This window comes from Pinus tabuliformis, chromosome 7 (assembly GCF_031772625.1).
Source record: "Pinus tabuliformis cultivar Carrire ecotype Pingquan chromosome 7, CPIR1, whole genome shotgun sequence".
Lineage (NCBI taxonomy): Eukaryota > Viridiplantae > Streptophyta > Pinopsida > Pinales > Pinaceae > Pinus > Pinus tabuliformis.
In genome coordinates this window covers 1,691,233,133-1,691,257,979 of record NC_142293.1, presented here as the reverse complement: position 1 = coordinate 1,691,257,979, position 24,847 = coordinate 1,691,233,133, and the positions used below count along the sequence as shown (strand labels likewise).

Genomic DNA, 24,847 nt, shown 5'->3' with positions numbered 1-24,847 from the left:
AGGCTCCATCACATTGGGACCGTTGAGCAGTCCCCTGATATTTTGACGAAGCCCCTGGGAAAGGTCAAATTCTTGACTTTCCGAGAACGACTAGGAGTCGTGGAGAGACCCTCTCTTGAGAGTCTTGTATGATATGGATATTGAGCTCTGGGAGCTCCGGGGGGCATGGGGTACTTCTTGGAGCAATAAGCAATTATAGGGTGAGTGGTTCATCCATCCCCTAATGGTTTGCTATGTAGGCAGGATGAGTGGTTCATCCTTCTTCTGCTGAGACACAATCATAGGGTGAGTGGTCCAACATTCCCCTAGTGATTTGTTGTGTACAGGGTGAGTGGTTCAACCTTCCCCTGTGATAGCCCATGGCAACATGTAGGCAGGATGAGTGGTTCATCCTTCTCCTGCTGAGACATCTTACCCATGCAGTTTGGGACTCATGAGAAGTACCTCTCATCTGGCCATTGAGTAGGGAAATGAGGATAGGGACCATAGTACTATCGATGGACGCATTGTGTACTACCGTACTCCCTATGCTAGGATGATATTGATTTGGGATCAATGGAACTAACTTCGGGTCAGTAAGAGTGGTATGAGACACTCTCTATTTGGCATTGATTTCAGATCAGTAAGAGTGGTATGAGACACTCTCTTTATATGGGACTGAATTTGGGTCAATAGAGAATGGTATGATACATTCTTGATCACTTTTTCTTCTTCATAGTTCAACAAAACAGAGCAGTGCAAGGCACTGCATTGATGGCAGAGATGGTACAAACTGGCAGATGCATTAGCAGATGGAGTTCTCCCTAGTTGAGAGGGAGTGTTAAAATTGGCAACTAGGGCGAAACTTCATGTGGGTCATCCTATTTATGGCAACTGATATTTTTCTTGGATTCCTCTATCTGAGAGGTGTAGGATTGATCTAAAGATCATTCGATTCCGACATTTATTTATGGAGATATGAAATTATTTGTGTTATTGACAATTTGTCAAGGTCGACCAGCAAGCAAATAACTCCAGCTCAACCTCAATGTTGCATTATAAATAAAGGTGACCTCAAGTCATTTGAGACACACTCATCTCTCATGATCTCTCTCCACTCGTTTGGGTTTGGTGGAAAGAGAGGTCGAGAGGGAGACCTTGGATCTAGTCGCAGTCCTTGAGTGAAGCCCTAGCCGCTGTCATAATGAAGCCCTAGCCGCTGTCATAATGAAGCCTAGACGCAGTTGAAGGAGAGCCCTAGTAGCAGTCTTGTGAGGAGGTCTGGTCGCAGTTAAAAGGAAACCTATTAGCTGTCAGGAGGAGCTCCAATACGCAGTCTAAAGAAGCCCTAATTTGCTGTCTTAAGCAGGCCTTAATCCACTAACTGAAGGAGGCCCTAACTGCAGTTAAGAGAGGCCTAATCCACAGCAAGGAGGAGGCCTAATACACAGTCAAGGGAGACATCTATACATTGTCAAGGGAGACATCTATATGCCGTCAAGGAGGCCTAATACGCAACAAAAGGAAGGCTCCAATCCACAGTAAAGGAGGCCCTAGTTCGTAGCAAGTGGGAGTCCCTAAACAACAGTAAGAATATGCCCTAGCCACAACAAGAAGGATCATTCAACATGGGTGAAATAAGGCTGTTCTGAAGCCATCTGAAAGGCTGAAAGGAAGCCGAGTTAGACGAGCTAAGGAACAGATCTGTTGGGGCATTGTTGGAAGGACAAGGAATAAGGTTTATGTTGCCTGGAAGCTGTAGGAAGACTATGTGTTAGGCCGCACGCTATAACACCATAGTCAAGGATTGCATAGGGGTGTTTGAGGGCTTATATATGCCTAGATCAATAGCATAACCAAGGAGTTGCCCTGTGACGTAATACCACAGAGATTAAAGGTTGTTTTGATGACTGTTGGAGGACTGTTACAATAGTGCTTGGTGCCGTAACCAGTCATCATGATGACAGCAGCGAAACTATTATTGACTGTGTCCTATTTCATGAAGCAATGACAGCTAGAGCAGCAAGAAGACATCAAAGTTTTGGAAGATGTTTTGGGTCAAGGTTTGACCATGATTGACTCAGTTTTCTGAACAACCTGTTGGTGCCATATGAATGATCTTCAAAGGAAGATTCCGTCCTGATTGACCAACATTGACTTGTCTAGTCAAGACTTTCCTACTGCTGTCATTAAATCTCAGATTTGTATATTTGTACTATCTCTCTCTATTGAACTATTGAAGAATATAAGAAGAATTGATCAAGGGTTTCCCCACATTGGGGTTTGTCCCTACCTAGTGCCACATCTTGTGTCCTCTTGTCTTGGCTTGTCTTCTACTGTTTATGTTTATGTTCTATCTGCATTTTACTATCATGCTAATGTGATTGCTAACTGGACATTGATATTGAGCTAACAAGAAAATTGAAGTAAATTGTTCTTAAGCATAGAACATACCTAAAATTAGCATATACACATCCTCCCGTTAGTGAGGTCACCCTTAGGGAGGAAAAAGAAGAATCTATTCTTAACTTTGATAGCAAGGGAAGGTTCAAAGGGGTCCAATATTCACAAAAGGAAAATAATAAAGACCTTGCAACCTCTAAGGAACCATCCAAAGAAGATTCATTACCTAAGTAAGCCCCTCCCAAAGAATCTCTCCCTGAAATTCCTCCCAAGGATCCCCCAACCAAAGCCAATCCGAAAAAGGATCCTCTGAGAAAGGAAAACATCAAGAAGAAAGAAAAAGGGAAATACGTTAAACTTGACATTGGCATAGGAGTTGTCGTAGGAAGAATGACCATACCCGTTCCTTTGAAAGAAATTGCTAAACTTCCCAAGCAGCAACAACAAATCAAGAAGTCCCTGGGAATTTAGGAAGAGGAAATACTCAAAGAGAAAAACAAAACATTCATATTCCAGACTAAAACCCTAGGTACGAATCGTTATGCTCACTTTGGCTATCAATGAGCTCTTCTTACACAATTGTATGTTAGACTCGGGCTTCCGCAAATATCATGCCCTTAAAAGTTATGAAGCAATTGGGTCTTAGCATCACTCGATCGTACAAGGAGGTGTGTGGTTTTAACTCCAAGCCTATGGAAGTAGAAGGTCTCATCAAGGACCTTAAAGTTTCTTTGACTAGGAATCCTGACATATCCCTCCTCATGGATGTTGTTGTCATTGATATTCCCGATGTGTGTGGAAGGCTATTATCTAGGAAATGGGGGGCTACCGTTGGGGGTCATGTTCAAATGGACTTATCATAGACTACCATTCCACAATCTGATGGAACCCATTTTATCCTTTATAGGGAAGCCATCGAGCAATCTCATGTGATCAACCCTGGACCATACTATGAAACACATGAAATTGAGAAGCCTTCTCCTATTCTCACGGCTCAAGAAGTCTACATCCTCAAGCGACCAATCTCGAAAGCAAGCAAAAGTGGAAGCCTAAAAAAGAATATAAGATCGGGCACTTGGTCTTGGTTGATAGAGATCCAATGCTTGTCAAGATTCATGGAAAAGTTGGGGAGAATTATTATTACATTGCCAAACTCAACGACAAAGTTTGGCCCGAGCAGGTCAAATTAAGTCACATCACCCCTTTCCTTGAGACTTGATATTTTATCATATGCATGGTAGAGTAGGATGCATTGCATGTTGATTTTGCATTAGAACTAACATATGATATTTCTCATGGTAGAGTAGGATGCATCTTTGCATATTTTGTCTTTCTATGGATTTTATGGCCTAACATTAAGCATGTGCGATCATGAGACGCCACGAAAGCATGTTGCCCCATATTCTTCATCTATTATATGTGTAGGTAACAAGTCTAAGGTAACCAAGAGATTGTTGGAGTTCTCGTGACCTCCCGCTCAAGTAGCCTCATCCACTTCTTTGAGAGATCACGTCCCAGTTGGACCCAGATGTTACCCACCATTTGTGGGTGATATCCCTAGTAGATTTTCTTTTTCTCCAAGATGGTCCACAATCGGTAGCCAACAGCCCCTTGCAGCCACCAACTATTTCATTGTGCCAATTCTCCGCCACCTGAGCCATCCATGTGTTCCCTCACCTATCTGCCATGATCGTATGTTTGAAGGTGGGCCCCTCAGACCTAAAATTATGCCTTGTCATTTGGTAATTGAGTATTTTAGTTTGCTTATCATGAACACTTTTGGGCATGGATTAATGGGCAGATTCAATGGAAAGAATGGGCTAGGTCTATGCTCTTGTCCCCTAATACCCTGTTGGATGATTAACCTCAGATTCTAGTCCCATGGGATCTCTTTTATTGACCATTTGGCTTTAGGGATGGTATTTCATAGGAAACCCTGATTTTGGTTGCGTGGTCTCGCTCCCTCGTCAACATATATTACCCCGTTTCCACTCATTATTACCCCCTTGATCATTTCTCCCACCTAGGTCCACATAGGACTAGCTCTCCCCTTCCCTTTGCCCACACCTTAGGTCAGGCTTGGAATGATGCCCCAAAGGTTGATGCAGCTAAAAAGAAAAGCAAAAGTGGCCACATTCAACAGGAAAACATACCACAAAATGCAAAAGATGGCTGGGACAAACACATTTAGCACGTGGGCAAAAGCCAACACATGAGCTCTACCCCATCATCATGGCCATCACCCTGGTTCTTGCAGGTTATATGAGCCTCCTTCATCATATAGGAATCCATGATTGTCCCAAGCCCAGGTGAGCAATGAACTGCCTTATCCTAAAAGGGGGTACCCACTGCTATATTTCACACATCATGCACTTAACCCTTGAGCCCCGAGCAGTTAATTAGAGAAAAATCATAAAAAGGAAAAAGGCATATAAAGAAGGGTGGAAAAATCAAGGTCAGGGTACCTCATGTACCATGATTGCTCCCTCCTATACATTATATACCCAAGTGTGGGCTTCCCTTCTACTAGCTACCCTTGTACCCCAATATGTGGCTCAGGGCTGCCTCTTCTCATCCCCTACTCCATTCACCTCTTTATCACATACCACAACCTTTCAAAGGATGTACCTTGGACATATTATCCCCTTTAGAAGTAGAAACCACCTAATGGGATACTTGGTTAACAACTTAACCCCATTTGGAGATGCTAAAGCCCATAATGGAAGGGTAGGCCATTATGAAGTCCCCACTTATGGTCCATGGTTTGTAAGCTCTTTCACTCAATTTCCTTGATGACTTGTTATACTGAAAGGCTAGGGGATGCATTGGATCTTATGCAAGATTGCAAGTGGTTTCCATCTTGGTTTTGGTCTACCTATATGGGGTCCTAACCCTCCAGAGGACTACATTGGCACATGTAGGGTGTGGGTTGAGAGCCGTGGGCCTCCACAGCAGTAGACAACACTCCATGGATCCCTAGAGATGTTCAGAGATTGGCCCAAGATCCACCTATTGGACAAGGAAGATGCACCTAGTTCACCTTTGCCCAAGCAGACCCATAGATGTACCATGAAATTGGCAGCGAACCCAGGACTTGTAGGATCATGTGGCATCACCTACACCATCATTTGAGCCCTTACAGATGGTCTAAAGGCATCTTCGACTCATTTAGAGACCCATGAGGTTATTATTGTGCCCCCACACCCACAGGCAGCACCACAGGTTTATTGTTTAGAGAACAAGTGTTGATTTGGGGTCGCAGCGGATGTTCTCTAGCCACAAAAAATGGTGGAGAGGCTAAAGCACATGAAATCTCCAATACCTAGAAATGGTTTGGGCAAAATCTAACCAGTTTGGGAGATATTAAAATAATTAATATTTTTAATGAAGTCCCTAAGTCTAAACTTAGAGAAAATAAAATATTAATGTGAATTAATATAAAATTGAGTTAGAATGGTCCAAAAGTCATGGATCAAGCCAGATCTAATCTTAGTAGTTGATTAGGGACTTAATCTCGGTTGTTGAATTGTCAATGAGAAATGTATAAGAGGAGGCTTGAGGGTCACTTGGAGAATACACTGAATTGATCAAGAATTCGATTTTTTGGGGTAGGGCTTGCTAAGGAAATCAAATGAGTGATAAGAGTTGCAGCTGAGGGGCAGTGAATGCAGTAGCAGCGAGGCAGAGATAGTACCGGGAGAATCAGCGCAGAAGCCGGGAGAGGGTTGACGCAGAGCCAAGTAGAGGCCACACAGAAGCAGCCAAAGACCACGCAGAGGCAGCCAGGAGCTACGCAGAGCCTGAGGAGGGCCAACGTGGGAGACACAAAGGCTCTAAAGGCTGACGCAGAGCCCTGAGAGGCTGACGTTGGGCCAGAGAGGCTGACGCTGGGCCAGAGAGGCTGACGCAGAACCTAGAGGTTGACGCTGGGAGATTTTGTGGCGCAGATTGGGGCTGATATCTGTCTCTGACTGAGAGGTACTACTGTCGAGGACATTCTCTGTTGGGTTAGCCATTTCTAGCACCCAAATTGTATTCTGAAACTGCTTAATAATAAAACCCTCAGATAGTTGCACCGGTTTTCCCGCATTGGGTTTTTCTGAGGACATTAGTCCAAAAATAACGGTGTCACTTGTGTGCTTGTTTTTCCTTCAGTTAATGATCTGTATGTGTTGAGACTGTACTTGTATTTATTTTCAGTATTTACATGGTAAATAGCTTGTTAATTAACAAAACAAGTAGGAAGAAATAAATCAGAAAGTATAGGAAGGATTTCTAACAGTTAGACTTAGAAATTCCAACATGGTATCGGAGCATGATTGCAGATCACAGGATAACTGAGGGCATTGACCGAGCAGAGCAGCAACAGTAGAAACAGTTGTCCCGAGTGATAGACGTTGTTCCTAGTAAAAAAGAAGCAAGGAAGGGGTGACGCAGTGCCTGCGTCATCAGTTCGAGTCGGGAAGAGGATCAGTGCAATGGCAGAGAGGAGCAAACCTGACCTATGCAATGCCCAGTCATCTTTCTCAGTGAGGAAGGATTGACACCCATGACCAGGAGGTGCGGATTTAGCTAGTGCCGGGATTGCACAGAGCCTAGAGGCTCTAACCTTCAATTTGTTAGGGCATAGGAGGCTGTGGGTGAGTTGCAGAGTGAAGTTGGTGGGGTATTGTGGTCAGAACAGTACCTAACAGGGAAAGACCAAGGAGGAGGGAGTTGCTGCCAAGGATTTCTAGCCAAGAAATCCAGATCAGTGGTGCAGTTGCACTAACAATCGGAGTGGGGGCATCTCAACATTGGCAGAGGGGTTTCTAGGAGGGAAATCGAGGCTCAGAGGGAGTCACACCAAGAAATTCCAGGAGGGAAGTAGAGAGACTCGGAAGAGTCGGAAGAATAGCAGCAAAATGGCAGTGAACGGGGTAAGAGATCAGGATAGACTGGACAAACCTTCAAACTTCATAGTCTAGAAGGCCAAATTCTTGTTCGTTCTAGACACGAATCGTCTTAAGCACTTCGCCTTGAACACGATAGTGATCCCAGTTGACTATGAAAATTCTATCACTGCAACATCTAATTTACTTTTCCTACCTATTCTTCAATAAGTTATTTATGAAATTCCTTCAATAAACATTAAAATAAAATCTGTTGTAGATATCACACCGTAATACAGAAACAAACACATGTACAAGAATCAACACATTGACATAGATATTTTGGACAAAAGTCCCCGAAAAAACCCAATGTGGAAAAACCGGTGCAGCAAGGGAGGATTTTATTATTCAGCAATTCTTCAGTACAACAGGGTGCCAAACTGGCTTACCCGCAGAGAGAAAAAAAATCTCCAGCGCTTCTCCCAGTCCCAGTGTCAGCGTGGCTGACCTCTACATGGCTTCCAAACACTCTGCGTCAGCCCCTGCTTGACTGCGTCAGCCCTAAGCTCTCTGTGTCACCCACGCAGGCCCTCTAGTGACTGTGCAGTCTCCTGCTGCCTCTACATCTGCCTGAAATGCCCTGCATCTGCCTCTCCTGCCTCAGCGCTAGTCTCCAGTGCCTAATCCCATCTCTCTATTCTGTACTTGCTGCCTCCTGACTGCTCACCAGACCACTAGTTCGAATTTCTCAGCTAACCCTGCTCCAGAAATTGAACTGATTTGTCTCCCTCAGTGTGTTCTCCAAGTGACGATCGAGATTAAGTCCCTAATCAACGGCTAAGATTAACTCTAGCTTGATCCATGACTTTTGGACCCTTCTAACACAGTTTTACATTAATTCACATTAATATTTTATTTTCCCTAAGTTTAGACTTAGGGACTCCATTAAAAATATTAATTATTTTAATATCTCCCAAATTGTTTAGAATCTGCCCAAACCATTTTTGGGTATTGGAGATCTCATGTGCTTTAGCCTCTCCACCAATTTTCTTGGCTAGAGCACATCTGATGCTACCCCAAATCAACATCGACCCAGATGAGAACGAAAAGTACCAAGAGGCAATGGCGAGGGCCAAGAGCATCATCCTTGACAGGGTCAAGGACCATGTAGTACCACATATTGCCGAAAAGGACATGACAAATGTGATGTGGTAGGCCTTGACGAAATTGTATCAGCATACTTTCGTGCAGAGTAAGATGCTACTAGAAAATCAGTTGTGGTCATACCAGATGCAGAAGGTAGAACAGATAAACACCTTCCTCGGCCAATTGAAGGAGATTCGGGATCAACTGACTTCCATAGGGGCCACGCCAAATGAGGAGATGTTGGTGAGGACCGCATTGAACGCAGTCTCAGAGGAATGGGAGGGTCAGAATCAAGGAGAAAGAGGAGGATGTTGCCCTAGCATCTGAGGGAAAGCAAGAGAAATGGAAGAAGGACCTCTCCAAGGTCAAATGCTTCCACTATGGTGAACTGGGTCACTATGCGAGCCAGTGTCCGAGGAAGAAGAGCAAGGGAGAAGCTTCTGAGACCAAGGTTGTGCCAGCAAGGGCGGAGAAAGAAGTGGAGACAAATGATGACTATGCCATGAGTGCTCATGCGCCATTCGAGAGGAAGTGGGGAGACATCGAGCTATAGTCAGACGGACTATAGGCGATGAGGAGTAGGATCCTCGAGGTACCCAACCTCTTGGATTATACCTTGCTACTAGAGCCCCGAAGAGGAGTAGCAAGATTGGCGGATGTCTATAGAGACAAATGCGGATGGAGCAACAAAGGGACCTACAATGCAGGAGTCCCAAGACAACGTGGGGCAGCAGTGCGAGATGCACAGAGTTGTTGCAACAGCGCAGAGGTCAGAGAGGGAGCACTTGTCAGTGACAGAGGGCGCTTCAGCATCGGGAGTGTTTCTAGCCTAACGGAGATGTCAGATTTGGGAGATTAGTTACTTACTTCTCAGTAACTGAGTTGCAGTGCAGCAATTAGTAGTTGCAGTGCATCAATTAACAGTTGCAGTGCAGCAATTAGCAGTGGCAGTGCTATGGGCAGCATGATGAGAGGGGTTGCAGTGCAGATGCAGCAGTGGCAGTGGCAGGGCCATGGGCAGCAGCATGGATGCAGAGGGAGTTGTCGTATAGATGCAACAGTGGCAGTTGCAGGGCCATGGGTAGCAGTACATGATGCAACAGTACGGAGGATGTTGGGAAGCAGGCCTAGCATCAACACAAGAACCGATGCTAGATGATCAGGGTGATCCTCAGTGAGGAGTATTACCAGAGCACAGTCCTCGCTAAGAAGGAGTGTTGATTTGGGGGAGCATTGGATGTGCTCTAGCCACGAAAATTGGTGGAGATGCTAAAGCACATGAGATCTCCAATACCCAGAAATGGTTTGGGCAAAATCTAACCAGTTTGGGAGATATTAAAATAATTAATATTTTTAATGAAGTCCCTAAGTCTAAGTCTAAACTTAGGGAAAATAAAATATTAATGTGAATTAATATAAAACTGAGTTAGAATGGTCCAAAAGTCATGGATGAAGCCAAATCTAATCTTAGCCGTTGATTAGGGACTTAATCTCGGCCGTTGAATTGTCAACGAGAAAAGTATAAGAGGAGGCTAGAGGGTCACTTGGAGAATACACCGAATTGATTAAAAATTCGACTTTCTGGGGCAGGGCTTGCTAAGGAAATCAAAGGAGTGATCAGAGTTGCAGCTGAGGGGCAGTGAATGCAGTAGCAGAGAGGCAGAGACAGTACCGGAAGCATTAGCGCGAAAGTCGAGAGAGGGTTGACGCAGAGCCAGCTAGTGGACACACAGAAGCAGCCAGAGGCCACGCACAGGCAACGAATAGTTGCGCACAACCTGAGGAGGGCCAACATGGGAGACACAGAGGCTCCAGAGGCTGACACAGAGCCTCGAGAGGCTGACACTGGGCAGACACTAGGCCAGAGAGGCTGACGCAGACCCTAGAGGTTGATGCTGGGAGATTTCGTGGGGCAGATTGGGGCAGATATCTATCTCCGACTGAGAGGTACTACTGCCGAGGGCATTCTCTGTTGGGTGAGCCATTTCTAACACCCAGATTGTATTCTGAAACTGCTTAACAATAAAATCCTCTGATAACTGCACTGGTTTTCCCGCATTGGGTTTTTCCGAGGACATTAGTCCAAAAATAACGGTGTCACTTGTGCGCTTGTTTTTCCTTCAGTTGATGATCTGTATGTGTTGAGACTATACTTTTATTTATTTTCAGTATTTACATGGTAAATAACTTGTTAATTAATAGAACAAGTAGGAAGAAATAAATCAGAAAGTACATGAAGGATTTCTAACAGTTAGACTTCGAAATTCCAACACCCTTCTCAGTATTTCCAGTAGATAAGAGGTTGATTGAACAAATACAAAAGTTAAAAGATGAGAAAATAGATGAAGATCTTAAAAATCAATTTGACATGTCAGAATATGATAAAGAACTTTCACGCTCAAAGGATCCTAATCAGAGTTTACTTACACAAGTTAAGAAGTTAAAGAATGATAAGAAGTCACTATATGGGAAGCTAAAGGAACCTACCAACAAGGTAATATTTATTGATAAAGAGACCATGATTGATCCAATCGAAGTAGAAGAATTGTTAGATGTAGATATCCAAACATTGGAGAAATGCACCAACATAGATCTAGTCGCATCAAAAATCCGAAATATGCAGTTCTAGTTGAAGTAGGGATGTCTTTAGATGTCGAAGTACAACCAATGGAAAATTCAAGTACCTCTTGTGAAATTTCCACGAATAAACCAACTGGAAATTATTCTCCTAACTGATTAGCAGTTTATTTTTTACAACAAATAGCAAATAACTCACTGATTCATTCTTCACAAATAAATATTTCGCGGGAGTAAAAATCAAGAATTGAGGAATAAATGCACACATAAAAATTGACACAATTATTTTGACTGAAAGTCCTCAAAAAAACCCCAAAGGGAAAATCGGTGCAGCAAATGATGGTTTATTTTATTATTATGTAACAAATTTGAAAGTATAATAATCTGGATGCCCAACTGGCAATACTCCGACAAAAATATCAGGCCAAATTAATCTAGAGATCCTAGATCTCCTTTGCTATACAAAATTACAAATGGACCTCCTTTATTCTGCTCGAGCCCCACACTGACCACTCGCACTGCAGCCCGGAATTCACAATACTGGCCCTAGGTAACTCACACTGCCTAGAAATTGGCTCCAAGTGAGCCGTCTTGCCCCCCCTTTACCACTGGAAGTGACTCACTCTGCCTCCTTGAAGCTGATCCAACCTCCGACAACTGAATCCTCTCTTTCGACAACTCGCTCAAGGGTTTTTGGCTATTTGCATTAGCTTCTATGGCCCTCTCTGTAGATAATTCGGCTTCCTATCTCCTGCCAATCTGACACCAAAGAAACACTAGAAAACTTTTTGAAAACCTACTCCTAAATTTTTTGTTGCTCCCTCTCTTCGATGCTCTCCCTCTAGCTCGAACTGCGTCCTCACTGAAGTTGTGGACTGGGTAGCTCGATTTGCCTTGCTTGCTTGCTCACACAACTATGTCTATCTCCATCCCATCAACTTGCTCTTATAATCTCTTGCTGGAGCATCAATGGCCAAGATCTAATCGCGATCAATAGCTAAGATCATATCAGACTTCATCAAATCATTTTTTGGAAGTCTCTAGAGAAAAAGTTGATTTCCTCAATTAATACCCATTAATTAATCAATTTTCCTAAGTTAGACTTAGGAACTTTTTAATTATTGATCAATTAACTTAATTGAGAAGTTTCTAAGTGTTTTCTCTTAAAACATTTTATGGGTTTTGGAGATCTCGTGTTCCTTAGCCTCTGACACCTTAGAGAATAGAACATCTACTTGATACTTCCACAAATCCATAAACTAACATCTCTACCAATAACATTTGATTATCAACAAAATGATTTAAAAATAAAGGACCAAGTTACAAGGGCGCTTTATTGATATCCTAATCACAAGTGTTGATACTTTAACCAATCAATGTATCAAGTATCTACTATCAACATTTACTTAGCAAAAAGACAAAATTTGATCTATATTCCGAAGAAATAGTTCTGAAATCATTGCCACATAATTCCACAAAAAATCAAATTAGGGTATTTAGATCCTGAAACAATTCGACAGTTTTGCTCAACACTACGAAGATCATATCGTCTCACGTCTTCAATATCAAGAATGAAGAATTATGACAAGGCATTTCAAGCCAAAATGAGGACATAGCCCTTTCCATAAAATTGTTTGAGAATAAATCGTCCTTGAAGGGAGAGGTTATGTAATAAATGTAAAATCTATAAATAATATTAAATAAATAAAACAATAATATGTCACTAGGGTCATAACCCTTTATCATAACCTTTCACCTTGTGACCCATCAATGTGTATATACCCCAAGATGTATATCACCATAAGTCCATCCTATCTTATTCATTCATTATTTCTATATAATTTAATATCTATTTATAGATTTTATGTTTATTACATTTCACTACTTGCTCTAGGTTTTGGAGGTTCTCTTGCTACTTACTTTCACTATCACAACCAATGATGTTTGTAATTATATGTACACAAGATGATTACTCAGAGAGATTACAGGACCTACCAAAACCTGCACGACTAGGCTCATCACCTCCCCTCTTTGGTCTATATCAGTGAGTGGAGGCTCTATGTGCCTTGCAAGTTGCCCAACCATTAAGGCCAATGTTGTCATATCTTTGAAACAATACATTCTCTTACTCAGATGGTAAACATCTCACATCCACAAAGCTACAAGGTCTTACCCACTGCTTGCATGGTGCTTCTCCCCTGCCTAAATCAAGCTGTTAGACATCTCTCACTAGATTCTTCTCTTCAACATTAGATGTTGGGAGAGTTTTGATAAACTGCTACCGAGCTCCTCTGAGGTCCACCCACCCAAGCCCATTTCTCCTTGAGCACTCTCCATATGACATTATCAAGGTTTGTGTCAACACCTTCACACTAATAAGTGATGACAAGGATGCCTATACTCCTTCATCTACCTTTACCTTTATTTCTATAACTGTTGTTTAGTGATTTCTCTCTTCCTAAATTTCTTTGAATTCAGCCCCTCTCATGTTCTTCTATTTTCGGTGTTCACATGCATTCATTTGTATCTTTTCTAATTTTCACATTTGGAAGTGGTCTTGAAACACAGTCTGACATTCTGTTGCATTTCCTACTCTCACTGGCCATTCAAGGACAATAATAACATTTTCTTATATTATCTAATACTGACAAGGGCACTAGCTTCTAGATTCCAGTTCAAACAAGAACCCTGTAAAAAGCAAGGGTCTGAACTTCATGCATGCTTGCACATGACAAACTACATAATCCACATAAAAAATGATTGTTAAAATCACAGAATCAGATTTTCTCTTAACAACAAACAATTTTCTAGTTGAGCTTTTGCACGAATGTTGCTTTAGCACTAGGTTGCACGAAACGGGGAGACGGGTACGAGTTTCCGAAACGAGAAGCGATACAAAACGCGACCTCCCCAAATTTTGGAAACGGGGAAACGCGAATATATATATATATATATATATATATATATATATATATATATATATCTGTGTGCAATCATAAAGCATAAATGATACATTATAATTTATTACACTTAAACACTAAGATTTAATTTACATCACATTTACTCATGAATGATCACATAATGAAAATAAAAATATCAGAATATCCAAAAGCAACCTTTATTATATATCCAAATCTCAAAATCAGCCTTTATTTATATTAATATATGAGGCTGCAAGTACAATAAAGACTATAAGGCTGCAAGAGAGAGATCTAAATCAGGATTTTCTGCATCCACATCCCATTCTTTAGAAGGACCACTGTTGTATTGGGAGTCTCCTCCTACATAGTCGAACGACCTTAGTGCTCTTGATTAAATACAAGTTTCATACCCTAGTACCCTACATGATCTTGATTATTGGAAGTTTCCCCTGCATAGAGGGCTTGGTTCTCTTGATTAAATACAAGTTCCATACCCTAGTACATGATAAAATCCAATGGAAACATTGCAATCCCCCCAATCTTGAAATCCTGAAAAACAGATAAGTCTGTTGGATTTTGAGTGAGATCTAAAATTCTACTTTCTCCATATGAAATCCAATGAAGGCAAAACCACTCTCAAAAATCCTGAGTCATTTCATGGTAATGTTAAAAATTTAAGTAAAAGGATGAAAATGAAAAATAAAGGAGAATATGACGAACACGAATATCACTTTTAAATTCTTAAACATTACCATGAACTGCATATGCCTCAAACTTCCTGATGAACTACATACCAACACTAAGGCAAAAATTCACTTTTATAACTTTAGACATGCATCTAGAAGCAACTAGAAGTCACTAACATACCCTAAAAATAAATTAAAAACAAATTAAAAAAAAACACAAGTTAATGAGGAAACGTGGGTCGTACGGCCGTGAAACGCGTTTCCGGCTGTACTAGCCACGTTTCGGTTTTGTGAAACGTGGCAATACAGCCGGAAACGCGTTTCACGGCCGTACCAAATGCGTTTCCACGTTTCGTACCAGTTTCCATACAGAAACGGACCTTTGTACCACGTTTCCTACAACATAGCTTTAGCATTATCTTAGAAGAAAATCTTGTGTTTGGTTTATAAAATCTTTCGCTCTGTATTGCAGGCATAAAAAACTGCATTAAACTTTACAAGGACAACAGACCACCAGCAGCAAATTTGGCTTGCAGGTAAAAATTATTCATGTACACATGGTTTGTGATAAACTCAAGTGCTCCCTTCCAGAATTTGGTGTGAATGCCTACATTATATGCTATGCAATATTCCATGCATAATAACCATTGTACATACCAGTGGGGTGTACTTGGTATTCTAGCAAGGAACATGAAACAATTCAAATGTAACAGAAGGGGAACTTACCACGGCAAAGGTTCCTGTTCCAGCTATTTCAGCTGTGAGACCTCCAGGTGGAATAATTATCTTCAGATTAGATGGTGTTCTCGACAATTCCTAAAGGTAAAACCCCAAAAAGTCATTAGTGTTTTAACTTTTACTTAGATATATAATATCAAAACTTAAAAGTGGACATTGTTATATCCTAAAAATCCCAAGCTTACCACTTTTGTTCCAGCTGGTTGACGTATTTTGATATTACTTGATAATCTTGTAGGGTCATTCTTGGAAATAACATCATACGAGGAACCATTTTCCAACTTAAGGGCTTTGATGACCTCCTCTGCAGACTGCCAATGAGCAACAATATAACTGTAATACTTCTGTGCACCATTCAGGAACAAGGTTCACAGTGATATATGCAGAATGCATGCTATGTTATATTTTTCGATATGGTTTTGCCATTCTTCATCTTGTGGACTCATATTTGGAAGAATGTACGGGGAAACAAATGCAACAAATCAAAAAGAAAACAGTATCAATATATCATTATGCTCAGCCTTTTATGTGTTTACCTTTAAACAATAGATTATTCACAATGCAAGATTCATATGCAGAGAGGTGTATAGTTATTATTAACCCCATCCAAGCATGCAAATATCCCAAGGGCTACTGCCTTCGAGTAGACACTTCACATTTATTTATACCCTGATCCAGATACTTAGTAGTATATTAATGATTTACACATGTTCTTGAATAGGGCAGGCACATTATTAAGAAATGCCTTCCATGCTTTGTTGTCTATGTTCAAGAAAGGGAATATAGGCTAGGAATGTTAAAAGTTCCTTCTTCCATATCTGAAAGCTGCCTCAATAAAAAACACGAGTACAAAAAACATTAGTGTAGTTTAAGAATTTGAAGGAAGTTGTGGCTACAAAACTATGTAGTGTTAAGCATGTTAATATGACTACATGGGCGGTCTGCCTCTCAGTGTGAAATGTGGTTTCTGCTCTTGCTATTCCAACTGTTAGAAACAGTTTGATGTTTTACTTCCGTTCCTTTAATTTGAGCATGCATGTATTCAATACAGATACATAACCAGTAGTCACTTGTAGAGATTCAATATATATCAAGTATCTCATTATTCAAAAATGTGTTTCATTATGAAGTTTGTGCTCCCTTAGCCAATATCTACTCACTTTGTACAGGAACTAGTGGCTTTATTAAGCGGAAAATCCAAGGTCCTGTTGCCGTAAAAATCTAGCAGCCCTAGTGCAAAGCCCCACGAGACAATCTAGGTCTTATCGCAACAAGAGATTGGCCCCCACTATCACCTCAATGTCTTCTCTCAAGCTATTTAGACTCTAGAGGTGAATTGAATCACACAAGGGAGGCCTCCCTATAAAGATCAGTTAAGGATATTCAATAAAGAAAGGCTTTATGGTGATGCAAGGTCTAATGATTGGAGGAAAGGGTATGAATGGAGCCTAGAAAGGCTAAGCTGAGATTTATCAAAGTCCAAGTACACCTCCTTAAGACCTATGTAATTCAAAAAAGAGATTCTATAAGTTAGGGTTTGAAAAGTATGCAACTTTAGGGCACAAGATCGCATATAGCATCTTTAGAGGATAACCTACCAATGGTAAATCAACAAAAGAACAAAGCTCTCAAAATGTAGACTAGGCTGAAGCATGTAGTTTTGCAATCGAAACATGCATGAAACAACAATAAAGATGACATCAACCCCATTTTAAGATTTTAACATGCAACTAATGATAGATTTTGTCTTTTTCAGGTTTATTAAATGCAATCCTGTTTATAGGGAAATAACACATAAATATTAAATTGCTGATAATGCAAATTTAACCTAACCCTATCCCTAGTTACCAAGAAAAAGAGAAAGGAATAGAAATTAGGGTTTGCTCAACACCTACCAGAGTATTTCTACTTAAAATAAAAATTATTTCTACTTAAAAACCCTAGTGACTTCCTTAAATCGGAGATTTTAAATTCAAGAGATGCATACATCAAAGTTCTCTTGAAGGACTTGTTGCTAATTGAAGTTGCACCTAAATTTTTTTGAGGACTCCATGCCCAAAGATATGTCAGATGCTTCATATACCATAAGTTCAGATATCATCAAAGTTTTTTAACTCTAACTTCTTCTATATTGTACTCTGATTCTGCAAGCCCTACGGAAATGATGCAAAGTGATGCTAGTGTGATGAATTGAGTCATGTAATAGGCCTAGGTAACTTGGGACATTGTCATCAAGTGAGTTTACTCTGGGAGGTTTTTTTACTTGGTTAATTATCAAGTACTTTCTGGCACTTAATAATTAATTGAATTTTTCCTCCAAGCATAACCCCAACGCCGGAGTGTGGCTTGATGGCATGGCCTTGGGTGAGTCCTAGTGTCTAGAGTCCTTGTATATTACCATACTAGATCACTCGTAAAATTCCGTGGAATTTGATAAGGTCTAGGCGTCTGTTTTTTAGTTTTCAAAGTTTCCCGCTGGACAGAGATTTTAATAAATTTTAATTGTAAAATGTAATACTTGATATCTAGAGAATTTGTATGAGGTATGTGTGCTAAAACTTACACCTCTCACCCTCAACTTTCTACTAGGACACACTTTGAGGGGTAAAAAATAAGTTCTACACCCGGAAAACCCACTTTTCCTAAGTTTAGTGGAAAATGTGGCAATAAATTATCCCAGAAATAAATTAAATGGAAAAAAATAAAAAACGCCATGTGACAAAATGACATGGAAATGAATTGGAAATTATCACAAGTCAAGAGTCAAGTCAAAGCACAAGTGGAAGATGATTTGGCACATGACATCATTAAAGCATTCAACAAATGAGGAAATCGATTTGGTGACTTGGAAAATAGAATTTCTTGGAGATAAAGCATGTTGAAGAATATCTTGATGAATATTTGATTGAGTTAGTTGGAGGCTTGTCTCCACTCTAACTCCACTACTTCCAACACATGGCATCTACACTTGAGTCAAGGGTCTACGCAACACAAGGCTCATGCATTCCTTGTTGGAGGCTCAACGCATGGCAAAAGGGGATGTGTTAATCATTCAATTTGGTGGTTGAGTTCAAGTGAGAGATAGCTCTCTCTTGTTCCACACATGGCATTTCTTTGCTTCACACATGGAGAGTTCGAATTTCTTCGAAGAGATATGTTGCGCCAACTAGAGGAATTCGATTTGGATGAAGTGCACGTGTCATAGCTACTCTCCACTTGGAATTCGACTTGCTCTTCTTGGGATCTTCCACAACTCCACTTGTCACATGGCTTTTTCATTGGGATTTGCTCCCATTTTTCTATTTACTATGTATTCTTGATACTAGCTATTGTGTTTGTGGAAGTGTTGTTTCTTTGTACACTTTCAAATATTAATAAAGACTTTGGGGTTTCATTCATGAGAAGTTCTTTCTTCTTGGAGCATGGTATGATCTTGTGTTTATTTTCCTTCTATATGTGCTAATTATTGTATGCTTCCATATACTTGTAGAAGATGTTTCATGTAGAGCTATCTTGCATCAATACATGTTAAAATTGGCAACTAAGGCCAAATTCCACCTTGCGACAGCTCGTATGATGGAGATGATTATTGCATTGGATTCCTGTTTTCGAGAGGTCCAAGTTTGATATAAAGATCATCTCATTCGGACAAAGCAAAAGTGAAATTTTGAATTTATTCTCTCAAACACACAAATTATTAAGGTCCGCCTCAGCTTAATGTAGGCTCAAGAAGCCCAATAGATGTGTCCTTTCACACCCATCGAATTGTATAAATAGGAGTGACCTCTCACCTCATTTGGACATCACTCACTCATCTATTCTTCTCTCTCCTAATCAAATTGGTTCATACAGCTTGGTGATCATCTCTCTCTCTCTCTGACGTGTGGATGAAGGACGAATTTGTGGGACAGTTTATAGGCCGAAAATGTCAAAGTTTCAGGACAACATTGACAGAAGGGATGTTGACCAAGTTTGACTTCCTTTTTTAGGGAAAAAGTTCAATCTCTTTAGGCCGCATTTCTGGGCACAGAAACCGAGATTTTCTGAGCATATTGACCAGCATTGACTTCGGTTGACTTCTGTTTTGACCGTAGAAAATCACAGCAGATTTTCTCTCTTTTGACCAAGTTTGACCGAATTGTTTCTGGCAACATTTGACCTCCTCTTCAGGCCGAGTTTGACCAAGGAAGACCGAGCTGCATTGGTGAATTTTTCTGTTGTTTTGACCAACATTGACTTTTTGGTTATGGCTGAAGCTTGATTGTAGTTGACTACAGAATTTGATAGGGTTGTTTTGACTGTCTATTGGCAAATGAATTTGATTTTTGTACTCTCTCTTTGCTAAACTATTGAATAATAATAAGAAGATTTGATCAAAGGGTTTTAAATTTACCCACATTGGGGTTTTTCCCTGACATCCACCAATTCTAGTGTCCTCTTGCCTTGGCTTGTCTTCTGCATATGTTTTTATGTTCTATCCACATTTACTGTCAATGTGATTAAATTAATGTGATTGCTACTGAAAATAATTGGAAATTGTCATTGGGCTGCTAAAGGAACATTGAAGTAAATTGTGCTAAGCATAGAACATACCATTGTTATTTAAAATTAACATGGTATTGGAGCTCAGGGGAAGACAAAGCCCAAGCAAGGGTAAGGAAAAGCAATCACTAAGGGAAGTTGTTGGACAAGAACTTGGAACTAGTCTCAATGACGACTACATCTCACTTCAAATTTGAGGACAAGTTTAAGGACAAATTTGACCATCATGCATGGAAGATGTCTCTGGATTTGACTTTGGAAGAATATGATGCTATGAACTAAGTCAAAGGAAGAGTGGAGGAGCCTCCTTCAAGTGCACCCGCTGCTACAAAAACAAAGTACAAGAAAGGTGAGGTTAAAGCTAAGAAAATTATTGTTGATTTTGTTCACAAGCCTTTGGTTGCCTATATTTCTAATTTGGAAACATCTAAGGAGATGTATGACAAGCTGGTTGGGATGTTCAAAGTAAATAATGCAAATCAAGTTCTCTTTCTCAAGAACATGTTGAAAGACATCAAGATGGATAGAGGAGAATCTATTCAATCCTCCTTCATGAGGATTACCAAAATCAAGAATGATCTCCTATCTATTGGAGAAGTTGTTGGTGACAGGGAGCTCACTCTTATTGCACTTGGAAGCCTTACAAGAGAACGATATGTGTTTAATACTACCATCCTCAATAATGACAGGATTCCGAAATTTGATGAATTATTGGCTAGATGCACTCAAGAAGAATTAGGATGATGGAAAGAGACAAGCCCTAAAATGGAAACAATCCTACCGCCTTCTCCGCTCATGCTAAAAGGAAGAACAATGTTGGTCCAAAAAGACAAGGTCAAGGGTTCAAGTCGGGATTCAAAGATACAAGAAAAGGAAGACGCTTCAATTGCAACAGGTTTGGCCACTTTGCTATAGAGTGTCCTCACAAGAAGGATACTCCAAGAGATGATGACAACAATAACAACAACTAAAAAGGCAATGGCAATCAAAGAAACAATAGGTTCAACAACAAAGGAAAGAGGAATGCTCCCGTTGCTCAATATGGAAATGGTCGCCCTCCCAAGAAGTCGAGAAACTCCAGGTATGAAGAAGCTAATGTTGTAAAAAAGCAAAAAGAATTTTATCTTATTTTTGCCCTCACCACTGCCTCTCCTCCAAATACATTGGATCATTGGTTGATTGATAGTGGTGCCTCAAGGCACTTCACTGGGTACAAGGAGGCCCTCTCAAACTTAATTGAAAAGAAGACAAATATGGAGATTATACTTGGGGATAATGCCACTTATCCCGTGAAAGGAATTGGGATTGTTACTATTCACTTAAATCAAGTTCAAACCCTTCATTTACAAGAAGTGTTGTATGTACCTGATCTGAAAAAGCACCTGCTCTCTATTTTTGCGATGGAAGATAAAGGTTTCAAGGTGACATTTGTTGATGGTGTGAAAATTCCTTAAACCTGGGAATCCCTATTGCAACAACTGATGATATTTCTCCTACTTGTTAGATTTACATGAACAAGTTATTTGCAGTTTCCTACGGCAAACATTGAAATACATACACTACAGCCTACACCATCTAAATAAACTGTCGAAACAAGAAACTAAACAACAGAAAGATACAACACAAATGACACAGATGTTTTTGGACAAACGTCCCCGAGAAAACCCAATACAGGAAAACTGGTGCAACAGATCTTAGGGTTTTTATTATTAAGTAGAAGTATTTCTGAATACAACCTCTAGATGCCTTGTTGGCAATCCAATACACAAAATATCACTCGGCAGAAGAAATTAGTGAGATTACCTCAGTCTACATTGCAAGTCCTGGCTGATTCGGCAACTGAACCAACGAGTCCCCGACTACTTATGCACTGCCTTTGCGTCAACCTCTAAGGCACTACGTCACATCTACTGGGAATCGATTTGCCTTCTGGAGCTGATTCCAGCCCTCTCGGCTCAGAAACGTCAGCCTCCTCAGCAAATTCAGAGTTTTGCATGAAGGCTCTACGCTACTCTGCATGGGGCCTGCATGATCCCTTCTTGGCTCTGCATTGCCTCCTCTGTGTGTCTCTCTGCCTCTTTGCTAAGTATTCTTGGCAACAAAGAAGATCCTCCAGCAAAAACTCCCTTTGCCCCTCTCTACGTGATCACTACAAATCACTGTGCTAATCTCTAGCTTCAGCAATTCGATCTGACTAATCAACTCTCTGTATGTGTTCCAAATGACCCTCAAACTTCTTTAAATAATCTGCTCGTTGACATTCAACGGCCTAGATTAGAAGCAAATCAATGGCTAAGATCATTTGTGCTTGATCCTCGTCTGCTTCTAGAAGTTACACCCACAGTTAGATTAATACCCATTAATTATTTTAATTTCCTAAGTTTAGACTTAGGGACATATTAAAAATAATTAATTATTTTAATAAAACTGTCTCCAGGTGGAATTTCCCAAAACGCTTTCTGGGTTCTTTGGAATACATGTGCCCAAGCCTCCCTACAAAATTTGAGACTTAGAGCATCTGATGCTACCAGAAATCAACAGATGGGAAGGTTTGTGTTTGGCAAAGGAACCTGTTGTCGCGCGAATTGACACGACAACGCTCAGACCGGGGGGCTGTCACTCTGATCCCCGATCCCTCCGTTTAAGCCTGTTTCCCGCGGCTAAGGGGGGTAGTCCCTGTGAGATGATGAGGCCAACTGTCGACCAGTTGGTTGGGAAACACGAGACACGATGTAAAAAAAAGCACGCGATGATTTGGTTAATTTAGCAGACCAGTGCCTTGTGGAGTTAATGTCTAAATGATTACTTTTTAAATGATATAGAAACATGGACCATGAATAGCAACCATCTATCACAGCTAAATCATATGACCAAAACGATACCCGACAATTGAAAATTTGAAAAGATGAATGCTTTAAAACACTACGAATCATAAACCATTAACCAGATATCAGGTTCGCATCTCGGATGAAAAAAAAATTAGATCTTCAGCATAAAGATATAGCATAAAAACCACTGAAACTTGGCAAAATAAAATTTCCGCAAAATTTTTATTTTTTAAATTTTTTTTTTTTTTTTTTTTTTTTTTTTTTTTTTTTTTTTTTTTTTTTTATCTTAAAAAAAAATGAAATTTAAAAATTAGAATTTTACTATTTTTATATTTTTTCCTTTTTATAAAAAATAAAACAAAAAATCAAAATCTAATTAAGTTAAATCTAAAACATTAAAATCTAAAAAAAATAAAATCAACTTAACAAAGCCTAAGTCTTTTTTATAAATGAATCCTTTTTTAATTTTTAATTTTTCATGTTATAAAAATTTAAAAGAGAAACGAATTAAAAAAGAAACGCTACCAAAATTTTAATCCTAACTTAAAACTAAAATCGAAACTCTAAAACAATTAAAATCTAATTATATCATAACGAAAACCTAAATCTAAAAAAAATACCTACGCATACACTTTGAAAAAAAACAAAAGGAAAGTGAATCGAAGCCCTACACTACATGACCACGGCAAAACATAAATCGATTTTTATGCCATGGATGTATACCCTAGCCGTCGACAAAATGCAAACGCATAGAGAATGATCCACTGAGACGCGTCCATAAATCGCAGAAGGTAATCCACGCAAATATCATTCAAAAAAAACGCAGTTTGGGACGGTGCCTGCGACGAAGGGAAAAGACTGAGCGTGAAATCCGCATAAAGGGAAAGATTTTACCTGGCCCGTAGCAGCAAGACAATTTTCTGAGCGTTTTGCAGGTAGAACGCAATCCCGCAGTGCCCACGCCTGCGATTTTGGCTCTTTGGAACTCCTTCGATGGCAGGATGAGATTGTATTTGCGGGTCAGCAGAGGAGTCGACGTCTTCCAGCAAATCAGGCAGCAGAGATTTCAGAAAATTTGCGTGGGTGTCTTCAGGTTGATGGCCAGCGTGTTTAAAAACGTGTTTCATCCAAATCGTCTGCCCTCTGACGCCTTCAAGCCATATGTCTGCGTGCTCATTCAAATTTACCTTACGTTATTGATTGAGGCGTGCAGCTTTCAGCGACCGCGTGATGCTTGGAAAAATTTTTAGTTTTGAAACAGTCACGTGCTATCCAAATTGAATTTGCCTGTATAATGAGATTGACTGGCTCGCATGACAACCAAATTGATGGCGGCAGACGGCAGGATGGCGTGATTTCTTACGCAGATGCAAATTCAAGATTTTATTTCCCAATGAAAGCCCAGGCGTATTTCGAAAGCGATTTCAAGAGTCTCTTTCTGCAAAAGAGAAAAAAAAATTTGAACAGTAAAAACAGCTTTGATGAACCCTTGAAATTTCTCAGAAACCCTGCAAATCGAAATAGAAAATCGATACAAGAAAAATGTGTACATGAAACCAAAACTGAAAACCCTAAGCAAAATTTTCGAAACCCTAGATTAGCTGATAAATGTACAAATTGTGGCCCCTACACAGCCAGATTTAACAATAAGAGCAGAGATATTTTCAATATATCAGAAAAACTTGAACTTCACTGTGAATCATAAAGAAAATCTCTTCATGTAAAACACGCAATAAAATTTTAAAGATTAACCCAGGGCACAATCAGCTGGGCTCTGCACAGAAAAGCCTGTGGGAGTCGGCTGGTTCAGCCTAGAACTTCCCCAAACGCCCACCTGTACCTTTTACCTAAAGATCTCCTGCACACCTCAAGCAAACATCAGCAAAAAAAAAAAGGGCAAGAAATGCCGCTAGATTTCAAGAGAAAATGGAGATACCTGCCATTTTCCAGAAACCCTACAACATTCAGACCCTAGCACGTGAGCAAGATACCTGTACTCACAATGCTCTGAAAAAAAATCAGCTATTTTAACTGTTGAAAACTGAAATATGCAGAAAAGCAAACACCTTACAGCAATTCCGGAGAGTAACACCAGCCAGTTTGAACCCCAAAGTCTTTTTATTAATCAGAAATCAGTTTACAAGAGAGCTTTCAGT

At 40.2% G+C, this 24,847-nt stretch overlaps 1 protein-coding gene across 10 annotated transcripts in view; it reads right to left on the bottom strand.

The window, feature by feature from the left end:
• Positions 1–24,847, bottom strand: part of LOC149255020 (uncharacterized) — a 451,815-nt gene that overhangs the window by 159,862 nt on the left and 267,106 nt on the right. For 9 of the 10 annotated variants that reach the window (XR_016267201.1, XM_089460284.1, XM_089460288.1 and 6 more), the window contains 2 exons: positions 15,507–15,632; positions 15,310–15,399 (listed from right to left, as the gene is read on the bottom strand). The exons of the other annotated variant lie outside the window; for it this stretch is intronic. Coding sequence is in view for 8 of the 9 variants with exons in the window: in XM_089460284.1 (XP_089316410.1) it covers positions 15,310–15,399; positions 15,507–15,632 (216 nt within the window). In the remaining variant the exon portion in view is untranslated. The remainder of the gene's footprint in view (positions 1–15,309; positions 15,400–15,506; positions 15,633–24,847) is intronic. 10 annotated transcript variants of the gene reach the window in all.